This window comes from Urocitellus parryii, chromosome X (genome assembly GCF_045843805.1).
Source record: "Urocitellus parryii isolate mUroPar1 chromosome X, mUroPar1.hap1, whole genome shotgun sequence".
Lineage (NCBI taxonomy): Eukaryota > Metazoa > Chordata > Mammalia > Rodentia > Sciuridae > Urocitellus > Urocitellus parryii.
Window position 1 is genome coordinate 90,653,881 of NC_135547.1, and position 20,014 is coordinate 90,673,894.

The 20,014-nt window shown below is 50.6% G+C and overlaps 2 protein-coding genes across 3 annotated transcripts; one reads left to right on the top strand and one right to left on the bottom strand.

Moving 5' to 3' along the window:
• Positions 1-1,630: 1,630 nt before the first annotated feature.
• Positions 1,631-12,183, top strand: Ccdc22 (CCC complex scaffolding subunit CCDC22). The gene is made up of 17 exons (XM_026406692.2): positions 1,631-1,819; positions 2,877-3,054; positions 6,016-6,148; positions 6,846-6,952; positions 7,092-7,158; positions 7,248-7,426; positions 7,851-8,045; positions 8,562-8,624; positions 8,720-8,839; positions 9,248-9,367; positions 9,450-9,566; positions 9,666-9,767; positions 9,849-9,956; positions 10,439-10,534; positions 10,757-10,816; positions 10,897-10,971; positions 11,350-12,183. Exons 1-17 carry the CDS (start codon positions 1,770-1,772, stop codon positions 11,461-11,463), a joined length of 1,884 nt encoding a protein of 627 aa, XP_026262477.1. The 5' UTR covers positions 1,631-1,769; the 3' UTR covers positions 11,464-12,183.
• A 351-nt stretch (positions 12,184-12,534) lies between these two features.
• Positions 12,535-18,686, bottom strand: Foxp3 (forkhead box P3). 2 transcript variants are annotated; one of them, XM_026406727.2, is made up of 11 exons: positions 18,468-18,686; positions 17,850-17,954; positions 17,622-17,760; positions 17,107-17,194; positions 16,930-17,034; positions 16,171-16,258; positions 15,897-15,977; positions 13,845-13,995; positions 13,422-13,498; positions 12,863-12,964; positions 12,535-12,684 (listed from the first exon to the last, which is right to left on the bottom strand). In XM_026406727.2, exons 1-11 carry the CDS (start codon positions 18,678-18,680, stop codon positions 12,535-12,537), a joined length of 1,299 nt encoding a protein of 432 aa, XP_026262512.1. In that variant the 5' UTR covers positions 18,681-18,686. The 2 variants fall into 2 exon arrangements, with proteins under 2 accessions (XP_026262512.1, XP_026262514.1); XM_026406729.2 differs by lacking the exon at positions 17,850-17,954 and having other exon boundaries at positions 18,468-18,680.
• Between the last annotated feature and the right edge of the window lie 1,328 nt (positions 18,687-20,014).

Sequence of the window (20,014 nt, forward strand, 5' to 3'; positions counted from 1 at the left end):
AGATTGAAGGTCCATCTGCACACAGCCCCCCTCTCCTCCCCCAGCTTTGGAGAGATTAAGGTCACTGGGCGGGGCAATAGCAATGTTGGATGGGAGGGTGGAAAAGGGGTGCAAATGGGACATTTGTGGGTCGGAACCTGGCGGCAGAAAAGACAACAGATTAAATATTTACCAAATAGATATCTATACCATATAGTCAGAAACTAAAATAAGAAAAATGGTATCATTTTCCAATAGTATTTGAAATTTGAAGTACCTAGAAAAAACATAGTATATGTGCAATATCTCTATGGGAAAAAGGATCAAATATCAAATGCTAAAGGGGACCTAAAAATGAAGAAACAATGTTTAATGATTGAAATATTCAATATTAATAAAAAATAAAAAGGGCAGGGATGCAACTAGTGCTAGAGTGCCCCTGGTTTCAATCCTCAGTACTGAAACAAAAATTGACATCAACACAATATCGATTTTTTTTTCCAGTACAGGGGGCTAAACTCAGGGTTCTCTACCACTGAGCTGCATCCCAGCCTTTTTTTTTTTTTCTAAATTGAGATGGAGTTACCCAGTTTGGCCTAAAACTTGCTATTTTCCTGCCTCAGTCTCCTGACAATGTTAATTTTTCCCATAGTGTCCTGGAGATTCAGTGGAATCCCAACTAAAATCTCAAAAAAAAAAAAAAAAAAGAGTTTCCCATGGAATTTGACAAACTGATTCTGAAATGTATATCAATGTATAAAGGACCTAGAAATACCAAAATCCTTTGAAAATCAAGTTGGGAAGACTTGCCATATCTAATATGAAGGCTTTGTATAAAGGCACACTAATTTAGAACAATATAGTTAGGACACTGAGCCATATATACATCCATGAGGTTTATGACAAATCTGGCTAGAAAAGACAAGATGGTTTTTTTTTTTTTTTCCTCTTTGAGACGGACTCTCACTATGTTATTCAGGTTGTCCTCAAAGTCATGGTCCTTCTGCCTGTTTCTGGAGTAGCTGGAATTACACCCTGCTCAGGATCAACTTGTTAATAAATAGTGGTTACATAGATATTTGCTGTGTCATTATTCTTTGGAGAGTACAAAAGTGCGTGTGTGTTTGTGTGTGTGTGTGTGTGTGTGTATAGAGAGAGAGAGAGAGAGTAAAATGAGGCATGTATTGAATCCATGAATAATTATACTAACAACTTAGTTAAACTATAACTTTAGTAGTGCTCTTTTATGTGTCAGGCATATAGTACAACACGCTTTACAAAAAGTAATTGTGTTTTAATCCCAGGAAGTAAGTACTATCAATAGTTTCATTTTTCAGATGGGGAAAGCAAGACGCAGGGAATCAGTTAAAACCCCTGCCCTTTTGCCTAACATTCCTGAGGCCCTGAGTACAATCCCAGCCCGGCAAAAAATATAGATATAAACCCCTGCCCTTCACTTATACTCTTTTATAGCCTAGAAGATGAATGCTGACTTAAATGAAGCTCCCGTCTCCCCTCCCAATACAGTTCGTTTTTTCCCATTTAAAGAGACCATGGGACCGCTAGTAAAACTACAATTCCCAGCAGCCATTGCGATCTCAAGGTTTGCGCGCACGCGGATTCGCATCCCGCACACGACGCGCTCGCTCACGGAACTACACTTCCCAATTTTCCCCGCTCGTCCCGTGACGCTCATTGCACCCTGAGCGCGAAGCGGGGGTTCAACAACTGCGCCCCACTTTCTCAGATTCAGTGCTGGACCCAGCCCCCGACTCCGACTCGGCTCCACCATGGAGGAGGCAGACCGAATCCTCATCCATTCCTTGCGCCAGGCTGGCACGTAAGTACGCAGCCCCCCTCGCCCACAAATGACCACATCCGGGACTCCAAAACCCAGGACCCCCATTACCCGGGAACCTTAAAACCCAGGTCTATATTTAGGGCTCCAACTTCCAGGGATCTTAGACCCCACGCACACATCCCAACCATAGGATCTTCCCAAGCCCTTTTACCTCAACATTTGGTAAACCCAGACTCTGGGACCCAGATGCCCGGAGACCTAAAAGCCTTGGAATTTCAAGATCCATGACTCGGAAATGTATGGATCTTGATATCAATACGCTGGGAACTTGATACCTTCAGACTCTGAGACACCTGCACCTTGAGAACCAGGGAACTTAAAATCTCCAGACTCTAGCACTGGAGTAACTCAAAAACCCTAGAACTGCATAATGTGGAGCCTTCTAAGTTTAGTTTCCCAAACACCTTGGGCTTTTAAAATCCCAGGACATCAGCACATCTGGTGGGACATTAGCACTTAGTCACTTCTGACACATCAAGACTCTTCCATTTGAGGGTCCTAAAAGACTCAGGATGCGGATATAGGGTGCCTGATTTTTGTTTTGTTTGAAACTAGAGGTCTTAATATACAGGGATCTTGACACCTAGGGACCTGACATTTGAAACTCCTGAAAACCCCAGAGTTTGCAACATGAAGTCTTCTCTAAATCCTAGTAGCTCAGTATCTAGGAGTTTCAGACATGGAGAGAATGTAATTCTGGGGACCCAGAAATACAGAGAATATGCCACGTGGGCCCTTTCACCTTCACAGACCCCCAAAATTTGAGGCTTTGAAGCCTAGAGAAAATCTGAGATTTTTCTAAACTGAGATCTGTCTTATCTACCATTCTCCTACAACAAGGACTGGAGAATGAAGCTAGTTCTTTTTATCCAAGTGGAAGTCACAGTCACCAATACTTAGGATTTGTTTGAACTTTTGAACTTGGGCATCCTTTCCAACCCGGGTCTATTCTAGAGCTTTTAGAAGGCTGCATGGCCCATCCTGATCACTGTATCCTGATTACTGCCTCCATAGATTCTGTCTCTTTCTTCTCCAGGGCGGTCCCTCCAGATGTGCAGACCCTACGAGCCTTCACCACTGAGCTGGTGGTAGAGGCTGTGGTTCGCTGCCTGCGAGTGATCAACCCTGCTGTGGGCTCTGGCCTCAGCCCCCTGCTGCCTCTAGCCATGTCTGCCCGGTTCCGCCTGGCCATGAGTCTGGCTCAGGCCTGCATGGTGAGTGCCCTCCCCCCATTATACACATCTTCTTCCTTCCTCCTTCACAAAGTAACCATGCTCCTTTGAAACTCTTGACTTTCCTCTCTGCCATCTCTCTTTGTGGCTTAGCATTCATTAGTGGTTAAGGTTGCTGCTTAGTGACCAAACTGGTAAGTAGTTCAGACCTTGGCTGTACCACTTGCTAACAGTGTGACTCTAACCCTTCTAGGCTTTAGTTTTCTTATCTGCGAAGTGGAGATTATAAAAGTAAAGTTGTTATGAATATTAAATGAGTTTATCCTGTTTACACCTGGGCTGCCCCTACCTTCCACGCTTCAAGCTTAGCATCAATATATTTTCCTCCCTGTAGTATCCATTTATCAGTTCCAGGAAAGGCCCTGCTTAAGTAACATGCTGTCTCTTAAACTAATCACTGTGTTCCCTTGTTGGTCCATCCTGAATCCCATGGTCATTTGGTAGGACGCTGTGATTGGCTGCTCCTTCAGGATCCCATTGATTTGTGGGAAGGATGGTTACCCAAAGAAAGATATACTGGTTAACTCAAACAATCTCTCTTACATTCCCCCTGTGGCAACCTCATGCATCCTGCCTCTCATAGCAATTCTAAAAATGTCTCTCTGATAGATCAAGTAAGGCACCTTTCCAATGATGCCCTCCCCCCTCCCCCATTCAGAGCTGTGTCCAGTTACTATATTCTGGAGGGCTGAGTTTCTTGTGGCTCCCTGGCTCTGTGACTTGGGGCCAGTCTCTTTAACTCGTTTGGTCCTAATTTTCTACATCTGCAGAATGGGTGTGAGAATTGTACCTACCATGTAGAATTGCTATGAGGATTAAAAACAAGGGGCTAGGGCTGGGCTCAGTGGTGCACATCTATAATCCCAGCTATTAGCAGGCTGAGGCAGGAGGATCCAAGTTTGAGGCTAGTTTCAGCAATTGGGCAAGACCTTCAAGCAATTGAGCAAGACCTTGTTTTAAAATTAAAAGAATATATAGAAAGGAATGCTCAGTCATAGTACCCCTGGGTTCAATCCCAAGTAGCACCAAAAAGTGGGGAGGCCTAAGTATGTAGCTCAGTTTTAGAGTGTGCTTGGCATGCACGAGGCCCTGGGTTCAATCCCCAGCACAAAAAAGTAAAATTGAATTAATGAAATGAATAAATGGATATATAAGCTTTGTGTCAGTGGCATTAATGGATAGGTCTGATGGGGATGCTCGCATTTCAGCAACCTGTGGCAACATGGTGATCGTAAAGACTTCCAATATATCTAGTAAGTATATGGTGGCAGAGGGACAGTAGAATAGCTTCAGTGAAAACTTCCATTTAGACCAAAGGGACAGGGTGGTCAGAGATGTTGCATTTGGACCATGCTTGTGCACTTTCTGTCTTTTTCTCATCTCTTCACTCTCAAGTTTACTTACCTGTCAGGAGTTCTCAGAATCTTCTATCTGATGCTCTTGATGGCCTCATAAGGCAGACAGTCTGTCCTCTGGCCTAGGGCTATGTCCTGGAGGATGGTACTCTTAAGGTGAAAAATTATGTCTTCTGTGGTGCATGGAGTATGCACAGCAGGAAGTGCCAAGTAGGTGTCAGACCTTTGCAATTCTCTGTTCTCATTTTTCAGGGCTGACTGCCACTGGATTCATGTTGACTTACTTTGGCTCACACTAACTTTAGTGTGGGGCAAAGAATAGCTTTTTTGGTGGTCATAAAGGTACATGGGATTGTCCAGCCTTGGTTTGTCAGTGGCAGGCAGAAAGGCTCTTACTCATTATTGCTGCATTCTTATTTCTTCCTCTGCATGTGCCCTTCTCCTTGTACCCCTTTCTGTGCCTCATCCACTTCCATATTTTGGCATCTGCTACCACACATATCCTACTCCTGGAACAAGTTTCCATATCAGTCAGAACTATTTGATTGCAGATGTCAACAACAACAATAACAACAACAAACCACAAAGGAGTAAAGTAGCTTAAGAGCTAGTGGTTTTCACACTTTTTTTTTTGGACTGTGACCCTTCAAAATAAAAAGAAGTTACACAGTGACCCAGAACTCACATACATATATAATAAGGATGCATTTAGAGTGTACTCTGTACTAGGCACTGTGATGACTCATTTCATTCTTACGACAATCTTCTGGGGTAGGTATTTTTGATATCTCTCTTTTTTTTTTTTCAGATGGAGAAAGTGCAGCACAGAGAGGTTAAGTGATAGGCCTGAGGTCACAAGGTTATAAGAGGCAGTACTTGGGTTTGAATCCTGGAAGTTGGCTTTCAGGATCCACGAAGCTCTAGAGCAACAGCATCTCTGGCAGAACAAGTTTTTCTTTCTCTCTGGGCCTGTTTCCCAGTCCCACCTAGAACTCTCAGGAGTCCTTTCATTCTGCTCTATTATGCTGCTGGTCTGTTTTTGCCTGTTTATATCATTTTATGTTTTGCAGTGCTGGGGTTGGAACCCATGGCCTCATCTATATTGGGCAGGTGTTCTCTAGCTGAGCCACATCTCCAGCCCTGCCTGCTTATATTTAGGCACTCTTTATATAATAGGTAGATTCACTACTGCCAATGATAGGGGGCTCCAAATACTTTTTTCCCAACTCGTCATGACTCTTGATTTTGCTAATTATATTTTCTGGAAATTGTTTATTGTTTTCATATAGGCAGAAATCCCATCTTCTCTTTTATGGCCTCTGGATTTTGAATAGTTAGCAAGGTCAGAGCTTTAATCTCCTTTCTCCCTCTCTGTAGCATTGATTGTAATTACTCTGGGGTTCCCTAGGGGCCCTGGAGGCCTTGGGGAGCCAAGAGGAGGTGGAGAGGGTAGTGGCTGGTGAGAGAGTGTGAGCAGGTATGACCTAGGCCAGGGCTCCCAGGGCAGGAGGATCCTACCTACCTGGCTGATAGGGGCCAACCTCCCCAGACAGGCAGTGTCCCCTGATTAACACCTGATAACCCCCAGGACCTGGGCTATCCCTTGGAGCTTGGCTATCAGAACTTCCTCTACCCCAGTGAGCCTGACCTCAGGGACCTGCTTCTCTTCTTGGCTGAGCGTCTGCCCACTGATGCCTCTGAGGATGCAGACCAGCCTGCAGGTACAGGGTCTAGGGGATGGGGGTGGGGGAGTAGAGTGTGTACTTGGGATGGGAGGGGCTGTAAGAGATGGCAAAACTGTTGCCTGCCAAGTGGGGGTTTGTGTGTGTGTTTGGGAGAGCTAGGCAGGAGAACTGGGACTAGAGGGGATGTAAGCATAGCAGGTCTTCTGAGACTGGGGGCTGGGTGACCCAGGTGGTGAGTGTGTACTTGGAGGGCCTCCCCAACTCACCTCCTGCACCTTCCTTAGTGCGATGCTCCAGGCATGCTACAGCCTCAGGGCCTTTATATCCCTGTATCATTCTTCCCCCATACCTCATGGTTTATGTTCCAATATCACCTCAGGGAGGCCTTTCTCTCACTGTTTTGTGGAACATTCCAGCCTCCTCTCAGCAGACCTCCTCTCTGGCTTGCCATCTTGATCTAGATCATTCTTATGATTCTCATCATGAACTTTCTCCTCTATTAGCTTGTGGGTTCCATGAAGATGGGAACCTTTTCCACTTTATTCCCTGAGGTGACCCTAGTGTCCAAAACAGTGATTAGTACCTAGTTTGTGCTCAGTGTTTGATGAATGACTGTGAGACTGATCTGCATTTCTGGCTGAGGAATCAGGAGCCATGGCTGATTTCCCAGAGTATTTACTTTTGGATTTGTGGCATTGTCATCTGTTGAACACTTCTTCCCCAACCCCCATAGGTGACTCAGCTATTCTCCTCCGGGCCATTGGGAGCCAAATCCGGGACCAGCTGGCCCTGCCCTGGGTCCCACCTCTCCTTCGAACACCCAAGCTACAGAACCTCCAGGTGGGATCCCCGACTCCTGTCTGTGCTTGTCCCCACTTTACCTTTCTTATCCCCATCTGGTTGCCCAGGTTGTTGGCCCCTTCACCAGTGACCCCTGTCCCACTTTGTCCTAGAGACTCTGACTCTGCTCTCCCTCCAGGGCTCAGCCCTCCAGCATCCTTTCCATGCCAGCACGCTGGTCATGCCTGAGTTGAGTTCCAGAGGAGGTAAGGCTAAGGCTTTGGGGAAGGTTGGGGAGCAGAGCAGAGGTAGGTCTTTATGCAGGAGGGCCGGCTGACTCTGTTCCTGTTTCCAGAGACACGGGAGTTCCAGACGAGTCCCCTTCTGCTGCCAGTCCCTGCACAGGTGCCCCGGCCTTCGGGGAGGGTGGCCTCACTCCTTGAACACCATGCCATCCAACTCTGTCAGCATGTAGGCCGGGATCGCCCTGGTGATGAGGACTGGGTACGCCGGGCACCTCGTGTCCCACCCCAGGTATAGCCTAGTGCTTTTCAAATCAAATTTCCCCGGTTGTCTTGAAACTGTGTTCTTGTCTCTTTCTTGCCTTATCTCTCCTCTCTCGAACTCTGTCTCTCTCTAACTGTTTGCCTTGCTTCTTTGATTTTCTGTCTCTGTTCTGTCCCACACATCTCTTTCTGTGGGTCTCTCTGATTAGGGGCTCCAGGCTTCTACCCACATCTTTTCCAGGGTGGGGAGCAAGTAGGTAGAGAGAAGTGTGGCTGTGGGGAAGAGGTCCCTCCCAGTCTTCAGGGAGCTCACAAGCCTGTGGAGGAAGGGACCTAACTCGGTGGAAAGGCTGGAAGAAGGGTGTGACTTATCAGGTGGTCTCTGGAGGAGGCAGGGCCTTGGGGGCCAGTAGGCTTCAACATCCTCCTGTTCCCTTGCCTGCTCTCTCCAGGAGGACACCCGGGCTCCACGGCAGCGGCTCCACAGACAGTTGGCTGAGCACCTGCGCCAGACCTGGAGCCCACTTGCAGCACCCACACAAGCCCGAGACCTGGGGGAGCTGCTTCAGGGCTGGGGTGCTGGGGCCAGGACTGGCGCCCCCAAGGGATCCCGCTTCACACATTCAGAGAAGTTCACCTTTCATCTGGTGGGTGGGCCTGAGTGGACGTGGGGGTGCTGATCTGGTGAGGGCTGCTTTATATATATAATGCAGCTTTTATTCACATGAGGTCCCATATACCCACAAGGTAGGCCCTTTCCCTCCTTAGGGAAGGTGTTCAGAGGGCTTCCCTAGCTTCTTGGGACATCATTGGAGAAAGAGCATACAGGTGGGAACCATGTAAGTGTAGAGGGGTGCTTTTGGTACAAACCCCATCTTTCCCCAGTCATTTTCCTCTGGATATATCTTCTCTCCTTGGATGCTCACCCAGAGGGACCCTCGTCCTTCTCATGGGCATTTAGGGCTGCTACATCTGGACCAGGGAGGTTTCTCTGAGAGCAGACACTTTAGTTGCCCTTCCCCTTGTTTAGTCACATTCTGACAGTTGTTAGTAGTTGAATGGATATCGGTACAGCACTAGGAGGAGCTTTGGGGTGTTGAGGCCAGGCCATAAGAGGCAGGGCCTTCCCTGATATCCAGGTTGTCCCTCCTCATGCCCCCTAGGAGCACCAGGCCCAGGCTGCCCCAGTATCAGATGTGCCAACTACCTCCAGTCAGCCTGAACAGGTGAGCAGAGCAGTCCGTGTGTTTGCGGGGGGTTCCTGATCCCTTTACTGTCTGCTGGGTCTGGCATTTCCACCTGACTGGCCTGTGCCTCCCAGGACACACGGGCAACTCAAGAACAGGAGCTAGAGTCCCTTCGGGAGCAGCTGGAGGGCATGAACCGCAACATTGAAGAAGTGGAAGCCAACATGAAGACTCTAGGAATCAGCCTTGTGCAGGTGAGGGGCTGTGGCAAGGGCCATGGGCTGGGTCAGGCCAGAAGTAGGGCCTTGAGGGGACCTGGAGGTTGTCTCTTGAGGTCTGCAGATGTTAGAAGGGTTCATGGAGGATATTGGGAATCTCTGGGGCTCTTGAGTTGGTGGGAGCAAAAGGGGATGTGGGTTTGGGTGCTTCCTGGACCTATTGGGGTTAGAGGCACCTATGGGCATCAGTCAGGCCTTGTAGATGGTGTTGAGGGTCTGTGAGCATTGGCGGGGCAAGATGGGTCTGTGTGGGCAAGGCTCCTGGGCATCAGTGTGGATCTGGAGGATCATAGAGGCCTGTGGGGGCCTCAGGCTAGGCCAGGGTTTCTTGGGGTCATTGGGGACTGTGATGTGTGACTGGGGGTGGGGCTGATGTGGTGCCAGGTGGAGACAGAGTGTCGGCAGAGTAAGCTCAGCATGGCAGAGCGTGAGCAGGCCCTGCGCCTGAAGAGCCGGGCAGTGGAGCTTCTACCAGACGGGGCTGCCAATCTCGCCAAACTGCAGGTGGGCTGGGGCTGAGTCTGGGTTTGGGCTGGTGGGGCAGGGTTGGATAGGCCCAGCCTGTTTGACATGTCTCCACCCATAGCTTGTGGTGGAGAGCAGTGCGCAGCGGGTCATCCATTTGGCGGGTCAGTGGGAAAAGCACCGGGTTCCACTTCTTGCTGAGTACCGTCACCTTCGAAAGCTCCAGGATTGCAGGGAGGTAGGTGGTGGGGTCTGGGGCCATGGGGCAAGTCTGGTGCCCCTCTAGGAGGCTGCCTCTGAGCTCTGCTCACTGCCTCTGCCTGTGGGTCCCTGGTAGCTGGAATCTTCTCGACGGATGGCAGAAATCCAGGAACTGCACCAGAGTGTTCAGGCAGCTGCTGAAGAGGCCCGCAGGAAGGAGGAAGTCTATAAGCAGCTGGTAAGGCCCATGAAGGGGCCCTGGTGGCAAAGATGGGTGGGGTGTGGGTCCTTGGGAAATACCTGCTGTGTCCCTACCTAGGTGTCAGAACTGGAGACTTTACCGAGAGACGTGTCCCGGCTGGCCTATACCCAGCGCATCCTGGAGATTGTTGGCAATATCCGGAAGCAGAAGGAAGAGATCACTAAGGTGCATTGCAGTGGCCCTGGCGGGTGGGTCTCTCATATATAAAATATATACCAGAGATTGAACCCAGGGGTGCTTGCTTAACCACTAAATCACATCCCCAGCCCTTTTTATTTTTTTCATTTTGAGACAAGGTTTCACTAGGTTGCTTAGGGCCTCCTTAACTTTCTAAGGCTGGCCTCAAATTTGTGATCCTCCTGTCTTAGCCTCCCAAGATGCTAGGATTACAGGCTTGTGCCACCACGCCTGGCTGGGTGGGTCATGTAGGCAGACAGAAGTAGGGTGGCCACATGGGAACCTCATGGCTTCTGATAGGCAGAGCTGTCTTGCACACCCCAGCACAGAATAGTCCACTCCAGTCTCCCTGATGTAGTGACACAGGCCCTGAATTGATGTGAGTACATGCATATGAATACCCTCGGCTGGCCAGCCACCCTGCCCTAGACACACTGCCCTGAGCTCATGGCCAACCTGGTATCTGCCAGATCCTGTCTGACACGAAGGAACTTCAGAAGGAAATCAACTCCCTCTCTGGGAAGCTGGACCGGACATTTGCAGTGACTGATGAGCTCGTATTCAAGGTGTGGGGCAGGCTGGGCCTGGCATGAGGTTTGGCGTGGGGTTTAGCCTGCTGCCGGCCCATCTGCTCATGGGCCAGCTTGGCCCAGGCCCTCAGTGAGTCCTGTAGGCATAATAATGCTCAGAACTTGCTTCATGAAGGATGAAGGCAGCGGGGTGGTGGCATGGAGGTGGTGGGGGACAGTGGATAGCTGATTTTTTCAAGGTCCCCTCTGCCTGGTCAGGATGCCAAGAAAGATGATGCTGTTCGGAAGGCCTACAAGTATCTAGCTGCGCTGCATGAGGTGAGGAGAGCAGCATGCTTGGGGGGCTGGTTGGGGAGGGACTGACTTGGGTGCAAGCCTCGTATTCCTGCCATCCCCAGAACTGTAGCCAACTCATCCAGACCATCGAGGACACGGGCACTATCATGCGGGAGGTTAGAGACCTTGAGGAGCAGGTGAGAGGCCTGGATATGGGAGGGGAACTGAAACAGGTCAGGGGACAGCTCCTTGACTTAGACAGAGAGAGGCTGTGGGACCAGACAGCCTATAACTGGAGCTCAGCCTTGTCACTTGGTACCTAAGCCTGGAACAGACTGGTGGCCTTCTCTGAGCCTTAGCTTCTACTCTGCGGTCCTCAAACTTGCTTCCCAGGGCTGCTGGCAGAGGCTTTGGCTTAAGGATACTTTAGGTGGAGGGAATGACACGTGCAGAGGCCTGGCAGTGGGACAGGGGGTGGGAGGGGTTCAGGGCAGCTGCAGTGGAGGTGGTGGTGAGGAGGAGCTGTGGAAGAAAGGGGATCTATGTGCTGAGCAAGTGTGTTCACTTTCCTTTAGATTGAGACGGAGATGGGTAAGAAGACCCACAGCAACTTGGAGAAGATCTGTGAGGACTACCGAGCCCTTCGCCAGGAGAATGCTGGCCTCTTGGGCCGGGTGCGGGAGGCCTGAGGAGCTCCTGTGGAGGGCTCCCCAACCACAGACAGGGATGTGGGGTGCTGGAGGCGGTAGCCAAGTGCTGCTGCCCTAGCTATTCCCTCCATTTGCCACCGGTTCCTCCCGCTGTGGTCTTAGTCTCAGACACTTGCTCACTTGACCCCAACTCTGATCTGGGGTGATCATCCAGCACGTGGGAGCTTGGCTGCAGTTTATTGGGAAGGGCATTGGAGGTTGGGGGTCTTGGATCCCAAATAAAGGAGGGGCTCTTCTGCAGTCTAGGCTGAGGCATGGATCGGGCTCGGCCATGGGAGTGGGGTGGGTGGCAAGTGAGACATGGGGTACATTTTTGTCAGTTGTTGTGTGTCTTCATGGGACTTGGGAGATACCGGGGGTGTGGGGGGCTGTGTGAGCACACATGTGAGATACGCAGGCAAATCCAACAGGCTGTGTGTGAGTGAGCACATGTGTTAGGCGCTGCATAAGCCTGTGTATGACCAGTTGTGTGTTTGTGTGACATTCTGGAACCTGCTATCCTGAGGGTACTGATCGCTACTTCTGTGCGGGGCTCTGGGAACACCCTTGTGTGACCCTGAACTTGGGGGCCCAGAGACTGGCAGTGGGTATGTGCTTTCAGGTTGATGGGGCTGCACTCATGTGTGATATGTAACTATGCAGCTTTGAGGGTGTTTGAATGTACTAAGGCGGGATTTGTGATTTAGGGTTTATGTTGAATACAGGGGACAGGATAGTGACTGTGTCTGTGTGACTTTCTCCCCCACCCCCTGAGGTGAGAGTGGCTGAGACAGGCTGTATGTATGGCCTCTGATTGGCTGGAGAACCTGACTGGGGGGGTTGAATGGGAGTGGGAGCTGGGCTGGTCTTGGGGCCCCTCCAAGCAGCCTTGGTGCAGAAGAAATGATCTGGGATGGCAGCCAGCTGGGGAGCAGGGGCCCTGGCAGGCAAGACAATAGACATCTCACTTTTTGGTCTCTGTGGGCATGTCCAAGGCCTGCCACCCCTGCCCTGGGCACCTCTGCCCCCCATTTTGGCTCCTGTCCATCCTTCCTCTTCTTGGTTTTGAGGTCAGGGGCTGTGGGTAGGGTAGGAACACCTGCTGGGCCGCTGGCTCCTTTTCTTGCGGAACTCAAACTCATCCACGGTCCACACAGCCCCCTTCTCACTCTCCACTCGCACAAAGCACTTGTGCAGGCTCAGGTTGTGGCGGATGGCATTCTGTGGAAGGAGGATCAGCCAGAGATGGGGCAGGTCAGTGGCCTGAGGTCAGCATCCCCTGTCAGCACTGACCTGCTCTTTTCTCATATGCCTCTGAACCCAGCCCCCAGTTAGCTCGTTCCTACATTGTGTGGCACTGTGTCCATCCCAGCCACCACCACCTCCAAGAGGCACTCACCTTCCAGGTGGCAGGGTGGTTTCTGAAGAAGGCAAACATGCGTGTGAACCAGTGGTAGATCTCATTGAGTGTCCGCTGCTTCTCGGGAGCTTCCAGGATGGCCTGGAAGTTGGAATAGAGTGGGGTAAGGGGATCATTCCCCCAAAGTTGGGCCTGAGAGGGGCAGTGGCCTGCCTTGGGCCTTATGGTTTGGGGGTTGGATTGTGGGGCAGGGGAGGGGAGGGAGAGTGATCATACAGGGTGAAAGATCAGGGGCAGGGTTAGACATAGGGTGAAGCATGGGATCAAGGTGGCATCAGAAATGGCATGGACATCTGGAGAGGGGTGGGTTTTGGGTTCATAGTTTGGTTTACACTGGCCTGACTGGCAGTTTAGGTTTGGGCTCAGGGACAGGATTGGGGTATAGCCAGCAGGAGGGATCACATTGGAGGCATGGCTGGGGCTCCTCGGGGCTGGGGTTTCTTACTGGAGAAGCATGAACTCGTTGTTCAGAGGAAGGTGGGAGTTTGGTAGCCCCCCATCATCTTCCTCCCCTCTAGGCTTGAGCTGTCCAGCTTACCCAGCGGATGAGGGTGGCATAGGTGAAAGGGGGCCGCATGTTGTGGAACTTGAAGTAGTCCATGTTGTGGAAAAACTCTGGCAGAGGGTGGGGACAGATCAGGCCCTGTTCAAGACCTCCTCCCTCCTTGTCCCGCCCTCCTCCACACATGCCTGAAATCCCATCATCAACCCAAGGGGAAGGGCCATGGTCACACATTGGTACCAGTTACTGAGTATTTGATATAAATTGTCCCTTGCTCTTTGGTCATTTGTGACCATGATGGGGGACTTTCAGGCCATAAAAATCCTGAGAGGAAGCTTTTACAAGCATGTGCATTTTCAAAAGCTGGGTGGTGGTAATGTGGAGATCCTTTGCACCCCTGCCTGGCACCAGGTAGGATTAGGAGTGTAGGTCAGTGGGTAGGGCACAGACCACTCTTACCTGGGAATGTGCTGTTTCCATGGCTGCCCCAGAGGTGCCTCCGCACTGCAAACAGGCTGTCAGATGCCTCCCGAGGGCTGGGCCAGGCTGGAACGACACTTCCTTGGGTGCTAGTAGCTACCATGCAGCAGGAGCCCTTGTCAGATGATGCCTGGGGGAGGCAAGAGGGGCTGGTGACACAGAGGTTTAAATTTTCCACTCTCTTTTTTTTGGCACTGGAGATTGAACTCGGGGGTGCTTAAACACTGAGCCACATCCTAGTCCCCCTCTTTTTGTATTTTATTTACAGACAGCTTAAAGCTTCACAAAGTTGCTGAGGCTGGCTTTGAACTCGAAATCCTCCTGCCTCAGCCTCCTGAGCCCTTGGGATTAAAGGCATGCACCACCACACTGGGCTCCACTCTTATATTTAAATCAGTGTTTTTATTTTTTCTTTTAAGAGATAGGGTGTGGGTATGCTGCTAAGGGTGACCTTGAATTCCTGGATTTAAGTGGTCCTCTTAACCTCCTAAGTAGCTGAGACTATAGGCATATGTCACCATGCCTGGCTAAATCAGTGTTTAAGGGCATCCTCTTAATTCTAGTCTGACATGGAATCCCATGGAACAGCATGAGCCATACTGGTGTGCGCATGGTGTGTAGTCACAGATGCTGGGATCATGAGGTGGTGCTGATAGGGCTTCTCTAGTGCCCAACTATGACTTTGGGAGAGTTAACTAAACCTTTCTGGCCTCAATTGTCCTCATCTGTGAATTGGGGATGATAGTGGTAGTTACTTTACAGTGGCATCCTGAGGCTTGAATAAACACTAGCAAAGTGCTCCGAAACAGTGCCTGGCACTCAGGACTGGTTTTGTGAGTGTGACCTGTGCTGCAGTCACACAGAACCCCACACTTTTTTTTTTTTTTTTGTACCAGGGATTGAACCCAGGGGCAGTTAACCATTGAGCCACATCCTCATCACTTTATTTTTTTATTTAGAGACAGAGTTTCACTAAATTGCATAGGGCCTCACTAAATCACTGAGGCTGCCTTTGAACTCTTGAACTCTTGATCCTCCTGCCTAGCATCCCAAGTGCTGAGATTATAGGCGTGCACCACCACACTTGAATGCACTGAGGTTGCCATCTTGAAATTTGAACATGGGTCCTGCATTTTCATTTTGCACTGGGCCCTCCAAGTTATATAGTCAGTGCTTTAGGGATCACATGGTCTAACTTCATTAAGTGTGGGGTGCTTAATCACTGAGCTACATCCCTATCTTTTTTTTGTTTTTTTGTACCAAGGATTGAACTCCAGGGCATTTTACCAATGAGCCACATCCCACCCCTTTATTGCATTTTATTTAGAGTCAGGATATCATTGAGTTGCTTAACACCTTGCTAAGTTGCTGAGGCTGGCTTTGAGGTCATGATCCTCCTGCCTCAGCCTCCTGAGCCGCTGAGATTACAGGCATGTGCCACTACACCCGCCCAGCTTCCTTATCCTTTTTTATCTTTCATTTTGAAACAGTTTTGCTAAATTGCTGAGGCTGGCCTTGAACTTATGATCCTCCTGCCTCAAGCTTCTGACTAGCTGTGATTACAGGCATGCCACACAACCTGGCCCTATTGCTTTAAAAAATATTTTTGTTGTGCTGGGGATTGGATTCATGGGTACTCTACATCTCCAGCCCTTTTTGTTTTGATACAAGGTCTTCTTGCTAAATTACCCAGGCTGACCTTAAACTTGTGATCTTCCTGCCTCAACCTCCTTGGCATAATTTAATTTTTTGCAGTGCTGCGAATGGAACCCAAGGCCTCCTGAATACTAGGCAGGTGCTTTACCACTGAGCCTCAGCCCCACCCCCAGCCCCTGTTATTGCTTTGGAAATTCAGAATCAGGATGGGTAAGGTCAAAGGGTTTGCAAGTGGAAGAGGACAGATTCTCACGTGTGGCACATATGCAGGTACTCATAGACTCCAGAGGCTGTGTGTGAGGACAGGTTCCCATGCACCCTTCAGTTGTCCCCCAGCTCTCTAGTTCTTCTGCCTTCAGGTCTGGGGTAGCTTACCGTAGCTGGAGCCTTGGTCAGTGCCATTTTCCCTGCCAGGTGGGCCTGCATAGCGCCCAGTTTCTCCTTCTCCAACACCAGCTATGGGGATGGGCACAAAAAATAGGGCTTCCATTTGGCCTTTCTCCACCATACCTTTCCAGCTGTGTTCCTCCCTGGAGTCCCCTCCCTCCTTTCCCTTACACAACACTCATCCTGGATTATCCTGGTTCCTGGCACAGTATGGACATGAGGCTCACCCACCCACCACCCACCTTCCTCCTGAAGGCATTACCTGCTGCTCCAAAGACTGCACCACCTCTCTCTGGAGGAGACACTGTGCCCTTCCCTTCTCATCCAAGAGGTGGTCTGCCTGGCAGTGCCTGGGTAGGGGAAAGAATTCATGCAGGTGACCATGGTGCGCCTGGCCTCCTAGCTCAATGTTTCAGTTGGGGATGGCCACTCCCTCTGGGAGGTCTTTCCTTAGAGCCTCAGCTGCCATCCCCTCCCTCAAGCCCTCCGTCATATGTTACAGAAGTAAAGGAGGGTGTGTGTGTGTGTGTGTGTGTGTATGTGTGTGTGTGTGTGTGTGTGTGTGTTTTGAGACAGGCCCAAGGGAAGGCAGCAATAGCCATCTATAGGACCTGGGACTTTGGGGATCAATAATGTGATCTGTTGGCATGAGGCCTAACAGGGCAAAAATGTTAGTAATTTGGATTCTGGAGTCTGGCTGCCTGAGTTCACATCCAAGCTCTGTCACGAGGGAAATGGGTAATCCTGATCAAGACACACCCTCTTTGACCTCAGTTCCCTTGTCTGTAAGACGGAGGTAAATATCAGTATGCATCTTTATTATCATGCCCCGTTATACAGATGAAGGAACTGAGGCCCAGAGAAGTTAATGGCTTGTTCAAGTTTGTACAGCTGTTGAGCATCAAAGGCTGGATTTGAATCCACACTCTCAGCTTTTACCTGTTTCATCTTACTTTTATTGAGAGGAAGCCTGAGTGGAGATCTGCATCTTAGACCTATACCCACTAACCAGGTCACTCACTTGAGGAAATCTTCTGGCTCCTTGAAGACCTTCTCACATCCAGGCCACTTGCAGACACCATTTGCCAGTAGTGGGTAGGAACTCTGGGGTGTAGCTAAAAGGGTGCTGAGGGGACAAGAGGGTGTCAGGGGAGGGGAACAATAAGGTGAAGGATCCTCCCCAGCCCTGCACACTCACCTGTCCTTCCTGGGTGTGCCAGGGCTTGGGAAGGTACAGAGCAGTGCTGGCTCCCTGGACACCCACTCCAGGTTGGCCACATTGATCCCTGTGGATAGGAACAGGGCACATACTTGTTATGGGTAGGGACAGGGCACCTCTGGGGCTGGGGACCAGGCTCTGCAGCTTGGCCCACAAGACCTCACACCCTCCTGTGCTTCAAAGACCCTGACTCCCAAAGGACTCTGCCATCCCCACAGTTCAGGGCTTCTGGCAGAATAGCTCAAAGACAGCCATCAGCAGGTGCTGACATTTTGACTAACTTTGCAAAGATCTGTGGTTCCGTGATGTTGACATTCTGCATCTTGAAGGTTCTTAATGTGACATTTTTTGGAGATTAGAGTTTCTATGTCACTAAGACCTGAGCCCTCAGACCCCCACAGGGCCTTGATTCAGAACAGTCAGTATTGCACATGTTCAAGGATTTGGAGACTCTCAGCTTCTCTAAAGTTATGGGGTACAGGCTAAGGTATTACCAGGTGGCAGGCCAGGCCGGGCCTTGAGAGAGAAGACCCCGGTGGTGGTGGTGGGTGGTGGAAGGCTGATCATGGCTGGGCTTTCCAGTGGGCGCACTTGTAGCACAGGGGTCCGGGCGTGGGCATCTACTGTGGAGAGCTGGGGGACATATATGGGCCATGGCTCAGGGTTTCCTCCCCCAAATTCTCCCGCTGGCTCCCTCTTCCCAGTCTATTTAGGGTCCATACCTGGTGCATAAAATGTGGCCTGTCCTGGAGAAGTGCCTGCAAGTGGGGCGAGGGGCCCAACCTTGCCCCGGAGGGTGCCACCATGACTAGGGGCACTGTGGGCAGCTGGAGGGAGAAGGCAGGCGTGTGAGGTACCACCCTCATCCTTGCTAATTCATATGCTCCTCTCCGTAGTCCCCCACCATAGGTACCATGATTGTCTCCACACTTGGAAATGAGGCTCATGGAGACTAAGTAATTTTTTTTTTTCAGATCATATAGCTAATAAGTGGCAGAGCTGGCCTCAACCCTATTATCTCACCACCTTGGGCCCCAGCTATCTCTTGTTGTCACATGGGGATAAGGACACATAGTTGTGCCCATGGATCATTATAGAATCTCTTCTTCTCCTGAAACAGGGATTGGGAGGTTGGGGAGAGCCTCAAATCTCTGAGGCCTGGCAGGTGGGGACTTTCTTGACTCTGCAATATCTGCATAAGTCACAGACTTGCCTGGGACCCAGAAACCACTTCCTGTGCCCCAGCCTGCACCCCTCCTGCTCAGTGCCACAGTAAAGGTCGGCACCTGTAGGCCCAGGTACCCCACCCTGCCTGCCCCATCCTGGGCCCTGGGCCTCACCTGCAGCTGCGATGTTGGCAGGGGGTTCAAGGAGGAGGAGGAAGAGGCATGGATCCCACTTCGGAGTTCCCGACCCTGGAAGGTTCCTCCTGGGATCCTGGTCCCCAGGAGGTCTGAGGTCTTGGGTGCAGCCCTCAAGCTGGGCGAGGCTCCAGGGGATGGGCCAAGGGCCAAGGAAGGGGCAGAGGGCTTGGCTGGCCTGGGGTTGGGCATTGGGTCCTTGTCCAAGGGCAGTCTGCAGGGACATAGTGGGAAGGAGTCACACGTGTGCTAGGTTTGGTGTGAGATCCTCTGAACCACATGGACACCCCTACTGGTCAGAACAGGTATTGGCTGGGGATATGTCATAAAGAGACCCAAAGCCGCACCCCAGCTCTAGTCATGTGTGTGCGCGTGCACACACACACACACACACACACACACATACATATGGTTATCAGGAATAGGCATGTGTGCCCACATACCCCATATGCACAGGTCCATCGGCCAGCTTGCCAGCACATGCCTGTATTACCCTGCTGTGGGAGTTTCCCCCATGAGGGCAACGGGCAGTTGGTTTGTGAGACATTAGCTAGAGTAGGTCTCAGCCCATCCTCCTACCACTCGAGTCTTCAAATCTCACCCCTGGTAAACCCTGTACCCTGCATAGGGCACAGTCTTTGCTGTTTCTGCTGGAACTGGTCACAGACTATAATTGGCATTGATTTACTCCAGTGATGGGTATGGACTTAAAGATTCATCTGGCTACTCTGTGGGGGACTAGTTTGGAGGCTACTGCAACAGTCAAGGCAGGTGATCATGTTGGCACTGACTGGGATGGTGACAGGGGAGATGGTTAGAAGTGGCTGGATTCTGAGACTATTTTCAAGGTGGAGTCAGGAGAAGTTGCTGGCAGCTTGGACATAGTGGGTGAGAGAGGGAGGGTCAAGGTGATTTCTGGGTTTTAGCCTGAGAAGCTAGACGAACAGAGCTGACATTATCAGGGACATGTGGCAAACAGGGTCGGGATGATAATCAAGTGTGGATGGATATGAAGAGTCTGGCATTGAACGCATGGATGGACGTGCCAGATGGGCAGCTGGGTATAGGAGTGTGGTGCTCAGGGACAGGATAGAGTCTGTTTCTGAGCTCTTGTCCTGCATGGAGGTGGCATGGCAGATGCCAGAGAGAACCAGGGACATGCTTTCTTGAGCTAGAGCCTGTGTGAACTCCTCAACCCAGCCCCCATTAGTAGTCACCCCAATTCCTACTCCCCAAAGGCTACCTCCAGGCCCTGGCTCATACTATTTGCCACTCTTCTTCTTTCCCTATCTAAGCCACAAAATGCTTGCTTTTCTACTTGAAAGCCTTCCGTAGTGACTCCAGGTCCCCCTACTGACCCCTAGCATTAACACTCCCCAAAGTTCATGGCCTCAGTTTCTCAGAATCCCATAATCCCAGTCAGCAAGGAAGCCAGAACTAGTAGGGACTGCCTGGTCCAACCCCCATTTTACTGAAAGGGACACCCAAGTACAGAGTTCCATGGTCCCATGGTGACTTGAGAACTC

Excerpts from the sequence above, each read along its gene's own strand:
- Ccdc22 (XM_026406692.2), top strand. The coding sequence starts at position 1,770 with ATGGAGGAGGCAGACCGAATCCTCATCCATTCCTTGCGCCAGGCTGGC. Across the intron at positions 8,046-8,561 it reads AGAAGTTCACCTTTCATCTG|GAGCACCAGGCCCAGGCTGC; the intron begins GTGGGTGGGCCT and ends CATGCCCCCTAG. Across the intron at positions 8,840-9,247 it reads TAGGAATCAGCCTTGTGCAG|GTGGAGACAGAGTGTCGGCA; the intron begins GTGAGGGGCTGT and ends ATGTGGTGCCAG.
- Foxp3 (XM_026406727.2), bottom strand. The coding sequence starts at position 18,680 with ATGCCCAACCCCAGGCCAGCCAAGCCCTCTGCCCCTTCCTTGGCCCTT. Across the intron at positions 13,996-15,896 it reads TGACCAAGGCTCCAGCTACG|GCATCATCTGACAAGGGCTC; the intron begins GTAAGCTACCCC and ends TGCCTCCCCCAG. Across the intron at positions 13,499-13,844 it reads TGGAAACAGCACATTCCCAG|AGTTTTTCCACAACATGGAC; the intron begins GTAAGAGTGGTC and ends ACCCTCTGCCAG.